Source organism: Heptranchias perlo, chromosome 1, assembly GCF_035084215.1.
Source record: "Heptranchias perlo isolate sHepPer1 chromosome 1, sHepPer1.hap1, whole genome shotgun sequence".
In the NCBI taxonomy this organism is placed as follows: domain Eukaryota; kingdom Metazoa; phylum Chordata; class Chondrichthyes; order Hexanchiformes; family Hexanchidae; genus Heptranchias; species Heptranchias perlo.
This window is the reverse complement of record NC_090325.1, coordinates 105524798-105541608: the sequence shown is the minus strand read 5'-3', so window position 1 is coordinate 105541608 and position 16811 is coordinate 105524798. Positions and strand designations below refer to the sequence as shown.

Here is a 16811-nt window from a genome sequence, read left to right as displayed (position 1 = left end):
CAAGTGGAAACACCTTCTCTATGTCTACTCCAACAAATCCTTTCATAATCTTAAAGACCTCTCTCAGGTCACCCCTCAGTATTCTCTTTCCTAGAGAAAAGAGCCCCAGACTATTCAATCTTTCATGATAGGTATAACCTCTCGCTTCTGGTATCATCCTAGTAAATCTTTTTTGCACTTTCTCCAGTGCCTCTATATTCTTTTTATAGTGTGGAGACCAGAACTGTTCACAGTACTCCAAGTGTGGTCGAACCAAGGTTCTGAAAAGTTTAGCATAATTTCTCTGCTTTTCAATCCTATCCCTCTAGAAATGAACCCCAATGCTTGGTTTGCTTTTTTTATGGTCTTATTAACCTGAGTCACTACTTTTGGTGATTTGTGTATTCTTCACCCCTAAATTCCTCTGCTCCTCTACCCCGCTTAGACTCTTATTTTCCAAGGAGTATGTGACCTCCTTATCATTCCTAGCAAAATGTCCAACCCTGCACTTATCTACATTGAAATTCATTTGCCAATTACACGCCCATTTTGCAAGTTTATTATTGTCTTCCTGTATTTTGTCGCAGTCTTCCTCAGTATTAGTATACCCCTCAATTTGGTGTCGTCCGCAAATTTTGAAATTGTACTTCCAATTCCCGAGTCCAAATCATTTATGTATATGGTGAACACCAGTGGTCCCAGCACTGATCATTGTGGAACACCACTTCCCACCTTTTCCCAGTTGGAGTAACTTGTTCCCCAATGCCACATGCTCTGACCTGAGTCATGAGTCTACTGTGCGTACCTTATCGAAGGCCTTTTGAAAATCCAAATATATTACATCTACTACATTACCCATGTCTACACTTTCTTTTACTTCTTCAAAGAATTCAAGAAGGTTGGTCAAGCATGAGTGTAGTCAAAAGCATTTTTCACACAAAGGTTAGTGAAAATCTGGAACTCTCTTTCCCCTAAAAGGCTGTGGATGTTGGATCAATTGAAATTTTCATGACTGAGATTGATAGATTTTTGTTAGGCAAGGATATTAACGGATATGGAGTAAAGGCGAGTAAATGAGGTTGATGTACAGATCAGCCGTGATCTAATAGAATAGCAGGACAGGCTCGAGGGGCTGAATGGCCTATGTCCCAGTAATTCTATCATTTATGGATAACCAGCATCCACAAGAAATCTTCAAGAACAGTTTGAAGAAAAGCTATGTGAATATGTGGACATTTTATATCCTAACAGAACTGTATAGATTTGCCCTCCTGTAAGTAGATTGCTGTTAAACAATTCTGGTGGGACAATTGCAAGCAGCTATAACCCAGACTGCCCTTTCCTCCAGCGGAAAGAGGCTATGTGGAAATGAATGGCTCCAGTCTAGGTGTAGAAGTAGATGAGGACAAAAATAACATCAAACAAAGATCAGTTACTTTTTCAAGGGGAAAAGAATTAGGTTAATTTTAACTGCAGAACCTTTATTTATGTTTGTACGTGCTGGAGTGTGAAGTAAACTCCTGCAGTATGACTTGCACACAAGCGAAACTAATAAACAATTTCTATCTTACCACAGTGCACGTTGACTCATTTCAACTTCCACTTGCCTGAGTGCCAGTTTCCACTGTGAATATAAATCCAATCCCAAAGCAGGATCCTAGCGACTGAGTAAAGTTTAATCTGGATAGTGAAGACCTTTAGACTGGAGATCTACTAGCATGAATCCAGCATCGTTTAAACAGCAGATTCACAGTGGCTGTCAGTGGGAAGACACATTTTTCACCAGCCCTAGTGAATCTGTTTATTTTGGGGTTCCTGCTGGCTCCGTAAGACTTGCATGCCATGAGTCGGTGGCCCGAGCACCTCACTAAACCCAATATAAATCAGCTAAAGGTTGGTGAGGTGGTGCAAAACATTGTGTAACAAGAGTGGAAAGACACAGGTTCTCTAGGTGCAATTGCACAGATGGCAAAAACATAGGAACATAGAAGATACGAACAGGAGTAGGCCATTCAGCCCCTTGAGCCTGTTCCGCCATTCAATCAGATCATAGCTGATCTGTACCTCAACTCCATTCCCAGCCAGCAAAAATAGTTTCTCTGTATCTGCTCTATCAAATCCCTTTGTCATTTTAAACACCACAATCAGATCACCACTCAACCTTCTAAACTCAAGAGAATACAAACCAAGTTTATGCAACCTGTCCTCATAATCTAGCCATTTATGTCCTGGTATCATTCTGGTGAATCTGTGCTGTACCCTCTCCTAAGACAATATATCCTTTCTGAGCTGCAGTGCCCAAAACTGAACGCAGTACTCCAGATGGGATCTGACTAAGATTCTATACAACTGAAGCATAACGTCCTCCCCTTTGAATTCCAGCCCCCTTGAGATAAAGACCAACATTCCATTAGTCTTTTTGATTAATTTTTGTACCTATGCACTAGCGTTTAGTGATTTGTGTATCGGGACACCCAAATCCCTTTGCTTCTCCACAGTTCCTAATTTTTCACCATTAAGAAAATATTCCGATTTGTCTTTCTTGGATCCAAAGTGGATGACGTCACACTTCCCCACATTGAGCTCCATCTGTCACAGTTTTGCCCGCTCACTAAATCTCCTATGTCCCTTTGTAACTTCCTGCTCCCATCTACACAACGTACTGTGCCACCCAATATCTTTGTCAATTTGAAGCAGGCCATCCATGGGAAAACTGATCTACTGATGACAAGATGCTTCCCCACAGGGAACTAAATCAGAGATGGTGAAATGTCATCATCCCTTTCATGCTGCTTTCATGGACACATGTTGGTCAGTGGAAGAACAGCATTGACAGAGGCCTAGGGGATACGTTATCTGGTGTGTGGGGCAGAGAGATCTATGGGTGAGGAACAAATAATAGAAATAGCTTTAAAAATGGGAACAGAAATATATGAGTCAGAGTGGTCAATCATGAGTTCAGTAGACCATACCAAAACTAATAGCCAATTAGATCAGTGTATATTAGTCGTCACACACTGGGGGTGGGGGGAGGTGGGGTGAAATTCGACTTTGGCAAAGTGCACAACGGGCGATAGTGAACCGACAGCCTGTTTTACACCCCACCTGTTTTTTTTTGTGGGGGGGGGGGGGGTATAATACAGGCTGCCAATTCGCTATCCCTCATTTTGCACTCTCGCCAAAGTCGAATTCCACCCCTAAGCTCTCAATTATCAAGGCCCCTTCTTTTAAACTACGTGAGCAATTCAAACAATATTTCTGGTTTGGATCTATTATGAAGGACAATAGTTGGCTCTCACTGAACCCTGTGAAGTCATCTTCTGAAAGAGGTAACAGAAGTTGGACAGGGCACAATTCAAGATGCCTGCAGTTTGTTGAAGGAATGTCTGCTCTCAATACAGTAATCTAGTATATTGTCATCAGGAATTTCTGGCTAGCAAGTCAGAAATTCCTGTAATTGAAATGAAGTCAATTTAAAATATCAAAAGCTGATTGAAGTACTGACTTTACATTTTTTTTAAGAGTAGCAATTTTTTCTAAACTATTTCAAAGATGTGATCTGCATTGAAAAGTTTGCCTATGAAACTCATTAAGATATAATTCCACGGTGGCTTAGCGAGTAAATGCACTACCTGGTGCGGTACTGAGCCATTGATTAGGAAGATCCCAGGTTCAGCATCTGCTCTGTGTTGAGTTAGCTGATCTCAGTTAAGACGACGGTAGAACCAGTGTAGATGACCTCAGCCCCGAGTTAGGTTGGGTGAAATCAGTCAGGGTTCTTGTTCCTGATAGCTATTCAGCGACCCCCTGTGAAAACGTATAACAGTGTGGGCATTGGGTGAGGACAAGGATGGGCTTAGCTGTGATAGCTTTCCATATTTAGCCTGCCGATAACTGTGCAGGATAAAGCATGAAAAATGGTAACTCATGTAAGGTACCAGAGGGCTGCTGATGCTTGAGCAATCACACCCTATCACAAATCACGTCCTTGAGAAGAATACATGGAAAAACTGCAAAAAATGACACAGGAAAAGTAATTTTTGTAACAACTGAGGAGGATTCTGTCATTTGTTTCATGAATTTCTAGCCTGCAAGACAGAATGAGAAAGAAAAGAGAAGCACTGTTCAGTCCATTCAGCTTGCTGCACCATTTATGTCTTCTTTCAAGGTCTTCCCTGACCAATTTTCATTTCCCACCATGCCCCATTCCAAGCTTCCATCTCTCAATTCCCTTTGGAATCGGAAATTCATTCCATTATTGTGGATTCAGCATAAAGTCACCAAAGGTTAAGTCTTTTGAGAACTAAAGGGCAATTTTAATTGGAGGAGGGATCCTGCGCCTTTTACATATTTATGTGTCTGAAATTATATATTCAGGAGAAAAAAGGGATAATGCTGAATCTTCCAAAACACTTGAAGCACACGGACTGTGTCTCTTAACTCTAGTTGTTTCAAGAAAATTCTGAACTTTATTTCTAGAAGCTGGTGTCTTCAAAGAGTTATATACACAACCAGCAGAATATGGAAACACTTGCTATTTGGAGCATCAGAGATTGATGTCTCAAATCACTTTCATTTAAGAGAGGGATGTTATTCTGATTGTTTTTTCCGAAGAAGATTTGTTTGTTAAAAAGATCCCAAAAGGGTTGCTTTTTCTTCCATTCTGTATTTAATTATGGATTTAACTGCGGAGCAAATTGCATGTTATCTGCTTCTTTCTTTGTTGGCTTTCGATACTGTCGAGTAGTTACTAGAGACTGATACCCAAGCTGTGCTTTGAATGAGAGAAGTCATTGGCGTTTGCCGAGGTTGGTAGAATTAACATGCAGCTGGGCTCCTCTGATAAATGGATTCTGTTAGGTCACCGAGGGGAACAGTGTGACATTAAGTGATTTACAGTCCTTTTCCTTTAATGAAATTGTTTCAGTGAGATGATGCTGAAAGCTTTTAATGGATAGCTTTTCTTGATGTAATGAAATTGTATTCCGCCGGCATTTAATATAAGGTGCGGTTATTATTTACTGGAGTTTTCCTGAGCTACTGTTGCTTGCGCACGGTCCGAGGAAGGACAAACATTTTCAGGTGGTTAGTCCAGAGATTAAAAAAAATCAAAGGCCAGAAGTATTTTAAGAGAGGGAGGATATGAGTGCTTGTGTCAGTGCATGTGTGTGAGCGAGAGAGAGGGAGAGAGAGCGAGCTAGAGATAGAGAGAGCACCTGTAAGAGCATTTCATGAGGCAGGCCTAGTTACAGAAAAGCCTTAAGGAAGGCTTTGTGGTACATAAAACTGCTAATATTCTTCTTCTCTAAGTTTATCCTCTTAATCTATTTAACAGGCAACTGGATTACAACCAGATCAGCTGCATTGAGGATGGAGCGTTCAGAGCTCTGCGTGACCTGGAAGTGCTGTGAGTACTGCTTCAATTTGTCTCTAAAGGGCAGCCCTTTGCTCAGGGATTATACATGTATTAGTTTATCTGAAGGTTGCACTCCTTGCAGCAAAAAGAGAGCCATGCGTTAGCCTGAGAACTAGTAAATGATCCGCGCTGCATGTTAACAACAGTTCTTATTCCGTACGTTAGGAGCTGCAAAAACCATTTTCTTTCATTTCATCTTCAGTGGACCACATACCTGTGAGTAGATATGTACACTGGAAGACACTGTCATAGGCTAAGTAGCAGGTTAGCTACCTGACGTCTACAACAGGTCAAGTTAAAATGGTTTTTCGTTAAGTATATGAAAATAAGTCAAATTGCGTCGCTCATAGAGACTTCCATCATTTCCTGTAGGAGTAATGGAAAGCTTAACTACAATCCCTGAGTAATTCTAAAATAAGTACGAAATAAAGTTACTGCAGCAGTGTCTGAAACTAGAGATTGTTTGCAACCAGCTACTAAGGAGGTACCAAAAGAAATTTAACTACAAAGACTTGACCTTTTAATGTAGTAGCGCAGCCTGTGGTCAAGAGAAAGGCAAAGCCTGGGAGAATTTGAAGCACTTAGCACATTCTTGACATGTTTGGCCTTGTGACTCTGTGCTTTACATTCTTTGGATATTTGTAGGTATGTGAGGAAGCCAAGAATAAGTTCCACTTTTTGCAAATATTTTAATCACCAGATGTTCTAAACAAAGGCTGGCCCCTCTACTTGATCAAAGGGGTGGGAGTCACACCCGGAGTAACTCCTTGGGTCTTTGGATCATCTTACTTGGTCCTCAGCTCAGATTGTTTAGAAAGACTGAACTGATCACTTAGTTTCAGTAGCTGTTAAAGATCAAGTTAATTAATGCTAAAGCTCTTGATGTAGACAAGAAAGAGCCTTGCAGGAAATTGCACATATTAACTAACCCTAACATACTTGGATAAAGGTTCCCCAAGCAGTTGATTTACGGCATGTAGTTAAAATGTCTGCTTCTTCTGTTGGGAGAAGGGGTGGTTTGCATTCACTGTGGTTATTAGACTAGGTTTCTTTTCAACAGGCAGGTTCCAGTGTAGTTTACACAGCAATACTGTTACAGAAGCAACATTCAAATGTACAATTGGGCTTACCGTCTTTTTAAACTATAGCTAAGATATCTCTCTGGGAAACTGTAGGTTCCCATGATGACTAGTCAAAGAAAATGACATCAGTTTTCAATCTCTTATGTTAGCAAAATAATTACAAAATGGCATCTCTGTACCGTTCTTGAAGAATACAGTCCACCTAGGTAATCTGGTGAGGAGCTGTAAACTGCAGTGCTTAAAAAATAATGTTTCTTTTTACTTTATATGATTTTTATCAATCATATTCTACCTTGGTCTTGTAATAATTGCAGGCGTGCAGTAAGAGTACTTTCCATAAAGGATTGAGGTTCTGCTAAGAGTGTCAGCGAGAGAGGACAGCAGTTGGCATAGTTTAGATGGAGGGAAAGGGCAAGGAGAGGAAGGTTGGATTATTTCTGACCTGCCAGGCCTATTTCTTACTGTACGCACAACTTTCCAAAGAAAATAGAAATAAGGTTCCTTCAACTTGACGGTTATTTATTGATTTGCATTTGAAGTTCTGATTTGCCATCTTCATTGGGTACGAGCAGATACTGTTGATACAATGAGCAGATACTGGATTTATCTTATTAAAACAAAGCACCAGGGTTGCTCGTTCTATATGTGGCTGCAGCAATGAATAAACCACAATCTAAACCACACAATGAAGGGTGATACTTTATTTTAGTTGTAACCACGTTTCCCACAAAGGTATGCATAATAGACATCATTGAAAATAATATTGAGGGAAAATGTCACTGATTTCTACAACAATAAGCTTTAAAATGCAATTTTGTGCCTTTTCTTAACATGACTATAAACTATGGAAAAGAAGTGGATAAAGTTTTACGCCTCCACAATATAATATCTGAATCTTACCTGCACTGTTAAGCCAAGTAAGCAAGCATTGATTGAAAGCAAAGAGCTGCTATCAGCATTTCAAAGTGAGATACAGTGCAATACACAAGGGCTGTCAGTGTCAGTGGGTGCCCTCTTCCTCCTTTTCAAAGACCACATTTCCATTCTGTTATGAAGCACACAGTTGTGAATAATGATCTTACATCAAATACTCGGACTTTTCACAGAAGAAGTGGTTTGCTTGTAGCTCTTTGAACTTCCCACAGAAAGAGAATACATTTATTTCTCCACATCATTAGTCAGGGACTCACAGCTACATCAACGACAAAATAAAAACCTAAAATTAATAATCAAATGCGAGTAGTTTGATAATCTTGTGAAATTGGTATTTTGCTTTTTTGTCTTACAGTACCCTTAATAATAACAACATCTCCAGACTCTCAGTGGCAAGCTTCAACCACATGCCCAGGCTTAGAACCTTGTAAGTTTAAAAAAAAGTGGTACTTTTAAGAAATATATATATATAATATTCTTGAACCTCAAGTACAGAAACTTTTGCTGGATCAGTGATATCTAAGCAAAGCAATATGATTCAATAATGCCAAGATTCCAAACGTGTATCAAAATGCATACTTTGAAAATCTTTCCTTGTGTTTCAATTTCTTTGTAACTGCTTCTCAAAAAATATTTATGATAATTGATGCAAGGACATTGGCTAGAGGTGAATTAGACCTTGCGGAAGATGAAGTGAAAATACTGCTGATCTTTGTTTTCCACTTTTATTTTTTCGTTTTGTGTTTTATAAAAATATCATGTTGCAATGATACCTTGAAAGGCCCCTGCACTGGAATTGCCATATTCCAAAGTACAGTATTTAATTAAAAATAACTGTCTATCCAGTAATCTCCTGAATGGAAAATTAGCATGCTGCATGACGTTCAGAGTTTCAATATCCATTAGGGTATATTTTGTTAGGATTGAATGCATTGACTAAAAGGTTCTGATGAAATGACATTACACAGTCAAAGCAGGATTCCAGACAGCAGCTTGATTTATAGCTTTTGTCGTCCTTTATTTTACTTTGAGGAACATGAAAGCCAGTCTGAAGTAATTTGCCTAATTTAGGGGATACATTTGTCTGATATTTTATTAATGGTGAGTTGCTTTTTGCCTGTTGGAAAGGAGCCATGTTCCTGTGAAGGTCTTGCCGGGAAAAGCAGCTCACTTAATTCCCCCGCTCACTGCCATTTGCTTCTTTTAATTTCGGAGATTGCATTGAGCACAGGTCCCGAGGGGCCAAAATCTGTTAATCCCTTTTCTGTGATTAAACAAAAAAGGAGGAAATCAGAAAAAAAGGATATGAAAGGAGTGTTTTATATTGAGTTATTATTCTGTCTTGTTCAGCAGAAAATGAATGTCATCCGCTAAAAGGATTTTGGAGGCAGTTTCTATAGAGACTAATAATGACAAGACTTATTGGTATTTTTAATTGGGAGCTAAAGCTTCTATTAGCATTATTTTTCTTGCTGACAGTATGTTACCACTGTGGTGCAATTTACTTCTTTTCCTTGTCTTTTGGTTAGACTTAAGCTACTGAATTCCATAATTGGGTTTCTGGCTCTTAGGTGTTTGCTGAGCTCGTAATCCAGTCAAGGGGGGATGCTTTGAATTGATTTTGTGACAATGGAGCCAACTTTTATTAATTAATTAATCTCTAGCTAAAAGGCTGCTGTCACACAAACGCTGCTTTAAAAAAAAAGTGAAAGTATTGGAAATGGCCCTGTCAGGGAGCCTTAAATTTACAGATGAGATTAAAGGATTGATTCCTCATTTGCTCTCCTTATTACACTAACCATGGATCTCTGAAATTGTGTTGCTTACTCTCCTTTGTTCATTTAAATGTATTAACTTTGTTCCTCGTTTTTTTTTCTCAGCCGACTCCATTCGAACAACCTAGACTGCGACTGCCATTTGGCGTGGCTTGCTGATTGGCTGCGGCAGCGCCCTCGGGTTGGGCTTTACACTCAGTGCACGGGGCCTGGGCACCTGAGGGGTCACAATGTCGCTGAGGTACAAAAGAAGGAGTTTATTTGCTCGGGTAAGTGGAGAAAAAGAAAGTTTTGAAAGACAGATTGATCAAAGCATGTGTGTGTATTGTACTAAAATGTGAAAAGCTGGTCTTCTAATGTTATTTTTACTCTGCAGACAGGTGCACAGCATCTACAGAAATAGTAAAAAGATTGTAGCTTTTATTATTTAACTGCTCAACAATGGATATAATCATTTGAGTTTTTAATATACAGTCTAAAGTTTGAAATTACTAAATGGATTTATTTGAAATAGATCGCCTGGTAATATGTGCATGCTCTTACTATCACTTGATTGCTATTTAGTAAATTACTTTACTTATTATTACTTTTCATTTAATTTGTAGTATTTCTAAGAGGATATATAATTCTAACAACAGCTTGACTAATTAATCAAGCCTTTTTTACAGCATAATACCTGCAGTGAGCGAGAATTGAGAACTTGCCGAATATTTTATTAGCAATCATTATTATCTGATTATAATCGCTTTTCCTCATTACTGTTTTCTTGAAATGGTTCATTTTAGAGATATTGGGCTGACAATTGCAGCGATATCTCTCAGTGTGATGTCTGTTGTAAAAACCTGTTGCGTTTTATTGCTTAGAGCTTTGGATGTATTGTGTCTCGGGAGAGATGGGGAGAAAGGGTCTCAATTATAGTTATGTTGCTTTTTATCTTATTATCAGATCAGGAAAAATTAACATCTAACATTCCTGGTGATGTTATGGCTGCTTTGAGACTGTCTGTAGAGTGTGTTATGTGTAGACTTTGCCCTCACTCGGGCCACTAGACAGTGAAATGTTGCTCCTACCTTGCTGGCACACAGTCACGGGGCACTGGTATGAAACTCCTGTGACTGGCTATCTTAGGTACTAGACATCCTTTCCTCTTACTTTTCATTAAGCCTGAGGATGCTTTTAAAAATTCTTTTAAATCCTGCTGTAGAGCTCTAACCACCCGAGAAAGCCGAGAACTTTAATGGTTTACAATCTTTGCTAATCACCACCTGTTTGTTGGAAGGACTAATTGCACAGTATTAATCTCATTGTGTTTTTGTCATTTTTTTCTCCTGCTTTCCAGACGAGGACGAAGGCAAGTTTACTTCTGTTTTTGTATTCTACACTTTGTTAGATGTTGGTGGGATTGCTATCTGCTCTCCTGTGTTCTGCCCTGATACGAAGCGTTTTTAAACAATCCACTCGGGTCATTTTTAAGTCGTGCGTGTGCAAACTATTTGCTAAATAATCGGGTTTATTGTCCTCATCCGTCACCAGTACAATAAGACCTAGGGTTTTTTGCCCAGTATAATACATGAAAATAATAGGGATGCAGTTCAGTGAATTATATGCAAATAATCCAAACGAGGGGTTCGGGTCTACATCCTAAACCATGAGAGCGATGCTTTCTGTTAATCATCTGAACCTGGGATTTGGATTATTGCCTTCTACTTCACTGAGAGCTGCTGTTATTCTTCACAACATGTAAGAGTGCATTTTCTTCATAATTCCATTGCTTTTCCATCGTGTATTTTGGTTGCCATTTGAACATATTGTATTACATAGCAATAAAAGGTGTTCTTGTGCAAGAGTTGGGATAAAATTGAGCTCACCATTTAGCCTCTGCAGTGGTACCAGGTAATTTAATTATCTCCCACCTGGTATAAATTACCCATGTGTAGCCTCAGTGATTCCAGACCCACCCAACCATACGTCTTATATAGGCACACAGCCGGGAAGGACCAGATATAAAGCCAGTGTGGATGGACTCTTGACGGAACATATCTACCTCACCGTCGTACAGCAGGGCTATTTGTTTTTTCAAGTTACTGTGACTATTTATTAGTTCACCTTCAGGCCTGCACACAGTTCTTGTTGCTGCACTCTATCTGTTAGGATGTCATTTGCAGGACTTGACATTAGGCTTTGTGCTCAACGGACATGTAAGTTTCCAGTAACGTGCACTGTTAGACTTAGTATTCATACAGAAAAATTGCATAGGTAAAGAATTGCTGCATCATTTAACCTGAGTGTGTTTCTTAATTAATATGAAGTAATGTACTGGAAAAAGTAAATCTGCCCCACTGGGATTGTTGCATGTAACGCAGTATTATCTGTTTAGCTGGATGATGTGAAGTCCTGATTATAATGTTTTATTCTTCTACCCATCAGTAATGTAAAATGCAAGCTACGTGTTGCAAGTGTGGCCATGTTTGTAGATGAACTTGTTTGTGTAAGTCAAGTTTAAAGTTCCCACATACTATCGTCCTTGTTTTTCTTTTACACAGGTTCTTACTGAACTATGGGAATAAAGTAGCCCTACCTCATCAGACTTATTTGATTTTAAAAAGTATTCAGTCATTTAAATCTTATTTGAATGTTATTGCAGTCATCCGTTCACTTTTGATTCAGCCAAGGACACTCTTTGAGACACTGAAATGATTTAACTTATTTGGAACTTGGCATGTGAATTGTTTAATAAAGTGTAGTTCACTTTTATGAAGGGAGAAATTCATTAGCATTCCTAGTTTTCGGTGAAGTAATTGCTCTTCTCTTCTCTCCTGCAGGTCACCAGAGTTTAACAACGCAGTCCTGCAGTGTCCATTCAAAGTCTTGTCCAGCCGTCTGCACATGTAGCAACAGTATTGTGGATTGTCGTGGCAAAGGCCTCACGGAGATATCGAGCAACCTTCCAGAGAGCATCACTGAAATGTAAGCTTCCAGCTTCTTTACTCATCCGACGTGTGGCCCTTGCAGTGCTGTTGCCTTGCAATGATCTGTCTGCCTGGTTAGAAGCATTAATTACTGTCATTTGTATCGCCATGGAGAGCTGAGGAATTCCTGTACACCGATTACACGGCAAGGTAGAAAGGATAGGTTGGGTAATGGATTCACTCAATTACATCAGGGACCAGAAAGATGAATTGCACACAGTCGTGACTATAGTTTTAACTTGTTACTTAATATTTAATATTTTCAGATATATACGTATTATATGTTAAATGTGGTATTTGCGACACGCAGGTTCGTTGAGAACTCATTGGGGTAGATTTTTGTCTTTACTGCCTGGGCAGTAACCGGGTAAATTGGGTTGAAATCAATGGAATAAAAATCAGGCAGGTTCTTTAACGGGCGAGCGGGCAATCCATTCCACCAGGTCACCACCCAGGCGGAGATGACAAAAATAATTCCCCATTATAAGTACCTGCAGTACCTGTTGCTCCGACAGGTTGCACAATGATAGAGATTTTCAGTGTTAAAGGTGTCACATTGTGACCCACACAATAGCTGTTATTTCATAGTGCGAGTATCTCACTCTGAGATTGCACAATCTGGGTCCCCATTATTCATCTGCCCTTTTTCCTTCAGTGACTATAATTTCTAATGCTGGAGGGTCTAAATAAAATACAAAAGATTGCATATTTCACAGAGTACGCTCCCCTGCTCCCCCTCAGATAAAATGTAACCCATATATATTATTGGCACTAATGTTTTGCTCGGCCCATGTCAATCCAGTGCCCTCCTGCTGAGAAAGCTTGCAGCACTGTCTGTGATATTTTTAAATTCCCAATACCCCATCAACAGATCAGCTGCACCTGTTGATGGAGAGATCAAAAGGCAGAACTCCATGGGCCTGACTCAGCCCACTAGCTGGGAACTGGACTTCCCCAGTTTAGAACATTCTCCGAGCTCCTCAGTTACACTGCAGCCTTGACTCCACTCCCAACCATCCAATGATTCATCTGCGATTAGAAAATCAACTAACTTTATTCAGATGACAAAAATTGTTATTCTACTCTAACACTGATTACCACCCTCTCCCTCCCCTCCTCTCCCCACATATAGTGGTAGCATTCCAGCCTCAGCATGGTCTGGGGGTTTGGAAAAAGGAAAAGTTCCTCAGACGCTGATATTGCCAGAAAGTCTCTGTTTACACTTGTTACTGGTAGAATGCCTTAAGGGTGGCACGAATAATGTTAGCACAGTACAGAGGGAGGAATTCTGACAAGCTCTAGATTTTGTAGTATGAACCGATGTCATCTATTTTACCTCAGGCATGTAGTATCCTCTGTTTTGTGCATGCTGCAATATGCGATCTTACTATATGACCCCACGTCACTCTGATTTACTGCATGTACTATTCCAATTCTTAACATCCACAACCAAATTAACTTACCATTGTGATTTATGTTTGTGTGATGAGAAAACATGAGGAATAACAGTTTGAAGAGGTCAAGCAATTTAGCTTCAAAAATATAAGGAGACAGACAAGAAAGCAAGGCTTGCCAATGTGTCTAGTAGCTAAAACTAGTAGGGCCTCCGAGACTTTTCTTGAGGCGTTCAAAACAGAAAATAAGGTGATTAGGAAAATGTGATACATGAGTTTGTTACTGATGTCCCTCTTTGATAGAGCAGAGCCAAGAATAAACAAACAATCTGACAGAAAAATGAAAGACTTAATTAGATTTCCTTTCACTTAAGCTGGAACAATTCCCTCCCCTGGTAGTGAGTAAAGGCTGCCTGGAGATGGATGAAATACTTCTCAGATGTTCAGCTAGCTGAGCTTGTTAGTACTAAGAAAACAGATGTATAGTGTCTATAGGTTCATACAGTCACTTTGAGAAGTAAAGAAGATCCCTGAGTCCTCCCATTTTGATATCTCTTTGACCCTATACAATCCTGTCATGAAGCTCAATCAAGGGGGGACAAATATCTTACAGTTGCCATTTATTCGTTCATGAATGTGTTTCGATTGTTAAATAGTCCGTGAAAAAAGATGGACGTAGGCATAGAAATTATTTATTCCGGTGCTTAGAGGGTTTTCCAGCCTGACTCCAATTGCGAGGATGTGTGCCTATATCTGCAACATTCAAGTTTCAAACTGCTTCCAGACAGAGCCTGGAATCCATGTTAGTAATGTTTGAGAGAGGCACAATGATATGTACGCTAGAGGGAGGCCATTCAGTCAATCTAATTGATCCTTCCACAGCGGCCCAGCCCCCAATAACAGCATCTAACTGCCTCTTGAATGACTGTAGAGCTTTTACTTCCACTACCCGACCCAAAAGATGATTCCAGCTGTTCACACTTTGTGTGAAGAAGTGCTTCCTTGATGTCAGTCTTTTACCAGTTTTATCTTTTGTTCTTTATCGTGCAGTAATTTTTAACTTGTTATATACTTAACTTGGAATAGTGCTCAGGATTAACTTTTCTACTCCGCTTAGTATCTTATATAAGGTCCCTTCTACCCTGTATTTGCTTTCTTTCAAGACCGAAGAGTCCAAATTTTTTTAACCTATCCTCATAACTCAGGCCTCTGATATAAGGAACTAAGTTGTCCGTCACTGTGCTTCCTCCAGGGATTGGAAGGTTTCCATGTGCCTGGGTTGAATGCCGCATTCAAGTCGCAAGCTGCCCAGTGACCTACACAACTTCAGCGTGATGTCCTCAGACTCATTAGGGTAGATTTTACAAATTCCTGCTCCCGACATGGAGTACTTATTAGGAATTTGGGTGAGGAGTTCAGCAGCCTTGCAGGATTTTCCAGCCATTAAAACTAAAGGATGGAAAATCCAGTGGGACCTGCTGACATTTGCACCTAAATTCCAATTATGTGTTCCCACTACAAAAAGCTCCATGTCGGGAGTGCAAATTTGTAAAATCTTCCCTATGCTCTACTGGTCTGGCAATATAGTTCAGCATTCTGCTTGCTTTGTTGTTTGCTGCTCTACAATGACTGGATATGGTCAGTGTAAAGTATCACTCCTAGATTTCTTTCAGCATCTCCCCAGGCTAGTTTAGCACCATTCATATGTCCCCTATTTTTTTATCTATATCTTGGGGCTTTCCAATATCCACATGTTGATCCTAATGGAAGCAACCCATTGCTATAAGTTATTTTCTCTTCTGGAATAGCAGGGAGCGCAGAGCACTGAATGTGTTATTTGTGCACAGTGCTGCCCTTACCAATGTTAGAAAGGTAAAAATACTTTCTTCAGCATTGTTGTACTGTCACTGTTAAATACCGGTGTCAAGCCAAATTTATAGTTTGAATTTGGTGATGGGGATGGAGGGCATAAAACAACCACCAATTTGAGGATTAGAAGTTATTTATAGTTCAGGATGATTCATTTGACCAAACTACTACTGCTCTTATATATCTGTACCTTATCCCTCATCCTAGTTATGGTTGCCCTCTATCTGGATATTATGAGGTAAATTTTCACATTCACCACGAGTGGTAATCTGGGGGAGCCCAATCTCCCACCCATTATAGAACCCACCTGATTTTCATTTCATTGAAACCAATGGAGTGAAAATTGTGTGGGTTCTACAACAGGTGGGCAATCCGCTCCTTCAGATTAACACTCGTGGTGAAGACAAAGATTTGCCCCAATGCCTTTCATCCTCAGATGTACAGTCTGTTCAGTACACTTGCACCTCCAGGCCTGAAAGTTCCCAATTCAACGGCCGATTTGCCTGTATTTCCTTCTTTCCTTACCAAAATCGCTGTGACTGTTATACAGAATGAGATTACACCTGCATGTTAGGAATCTGTGGAAGTACTTTCAGCACAGAAGCTGTAATAAATCCCCAGCTGCCGATTAACAGTCTGCCTTCAGTTTGCTCACACATGCTTTTACAATTTACTGCGCAGAGCAGCTGGCAAAATGTGAACAAGTTGTTAGTTTGCAGCGTGAAGTGTACAAATGTTGATCATACATTGTTCTAAAACTGATACTACCCTTAATCTCTCTTATGGCACTGTTGGATTAAAAACATGGAAAGGTAGAAGCTTGGACCTGACATGATTTATGGGATTTATCAAAATGATAGAAAAATGTGTTTAATAAGAGTTTAACAAAAATAAAACGACATATAATCTTTCCACATCTGCAGTGAACAGTGTACAACCTTATTCTGAGTGCCTTACTGTACTGAACTATCAACCACAAACTCTTCTGTTCTCTCTGATGTAAATCTAATGCATACATAGTAAGGAACGTTTATTTTTGGAAGAGGTTATTCTGGGGCCTGAGCTTGCCTGAAAACTCTCAGTGAACATGAATTACAAAGCAAAATCCTATCTTTATGTGAGTTTTCTTCATGCCAATTGATTGAATGTTTTTAGCTGTTGTTCAATGGACACACCCCTAGCTGATGTGCCAGTATCACAGCTAGAGGTATGCAGTTTTGGTCCCCTTTGATTCCTTTAGAATAAAATCCCCTTATCACAATGAAATTTTTCCGTCCCCATATCAATTTACTTATTAAAGCTTTAAATTGATATAGAAAGAAAGGTCAACCGCATTGCTTTCTTCCTGTTCACAAGGAACCTTTCATTCCTTTTCTGCTCTGTATTTGCCAAAT

At 39.7% G+C, this 16811-nt stretch overlaps 1 protein-coding gene across 2 annotated transcripts in view; it reads left to right on the top strand.

The window, feature by feature from the left end:
• slit2 (slit homolog 2 (Drosophila)) overlaps positions 1 to 16811 on the top strand; it is a 433881-nt gene that overhangs the window by 260237 nt on the left and 156833 nt on the right. For both annotated transcript variants that reach the window (XM_067989278.1, XM_067989268.1), the window contains exons 6-9: positions 5315 to 5386; positions 7766 to 7837; positions 9291 to 9454; positions 12008 to 12152. In XM_067989278.1, coding sequence (XP_067845379.1) covers positions 5315 to 5386; positions 7766 to 7837; positions 9291 to 9454; positions 12008 to 12152 — 453 coding nt within the window. The remainder of the gene's footprint in view (positions 1 to 5314; positions 5387 to 7765; positions 7838 to 9290; positions 9455 to 12007; positions 12153 to 16811) is intronic.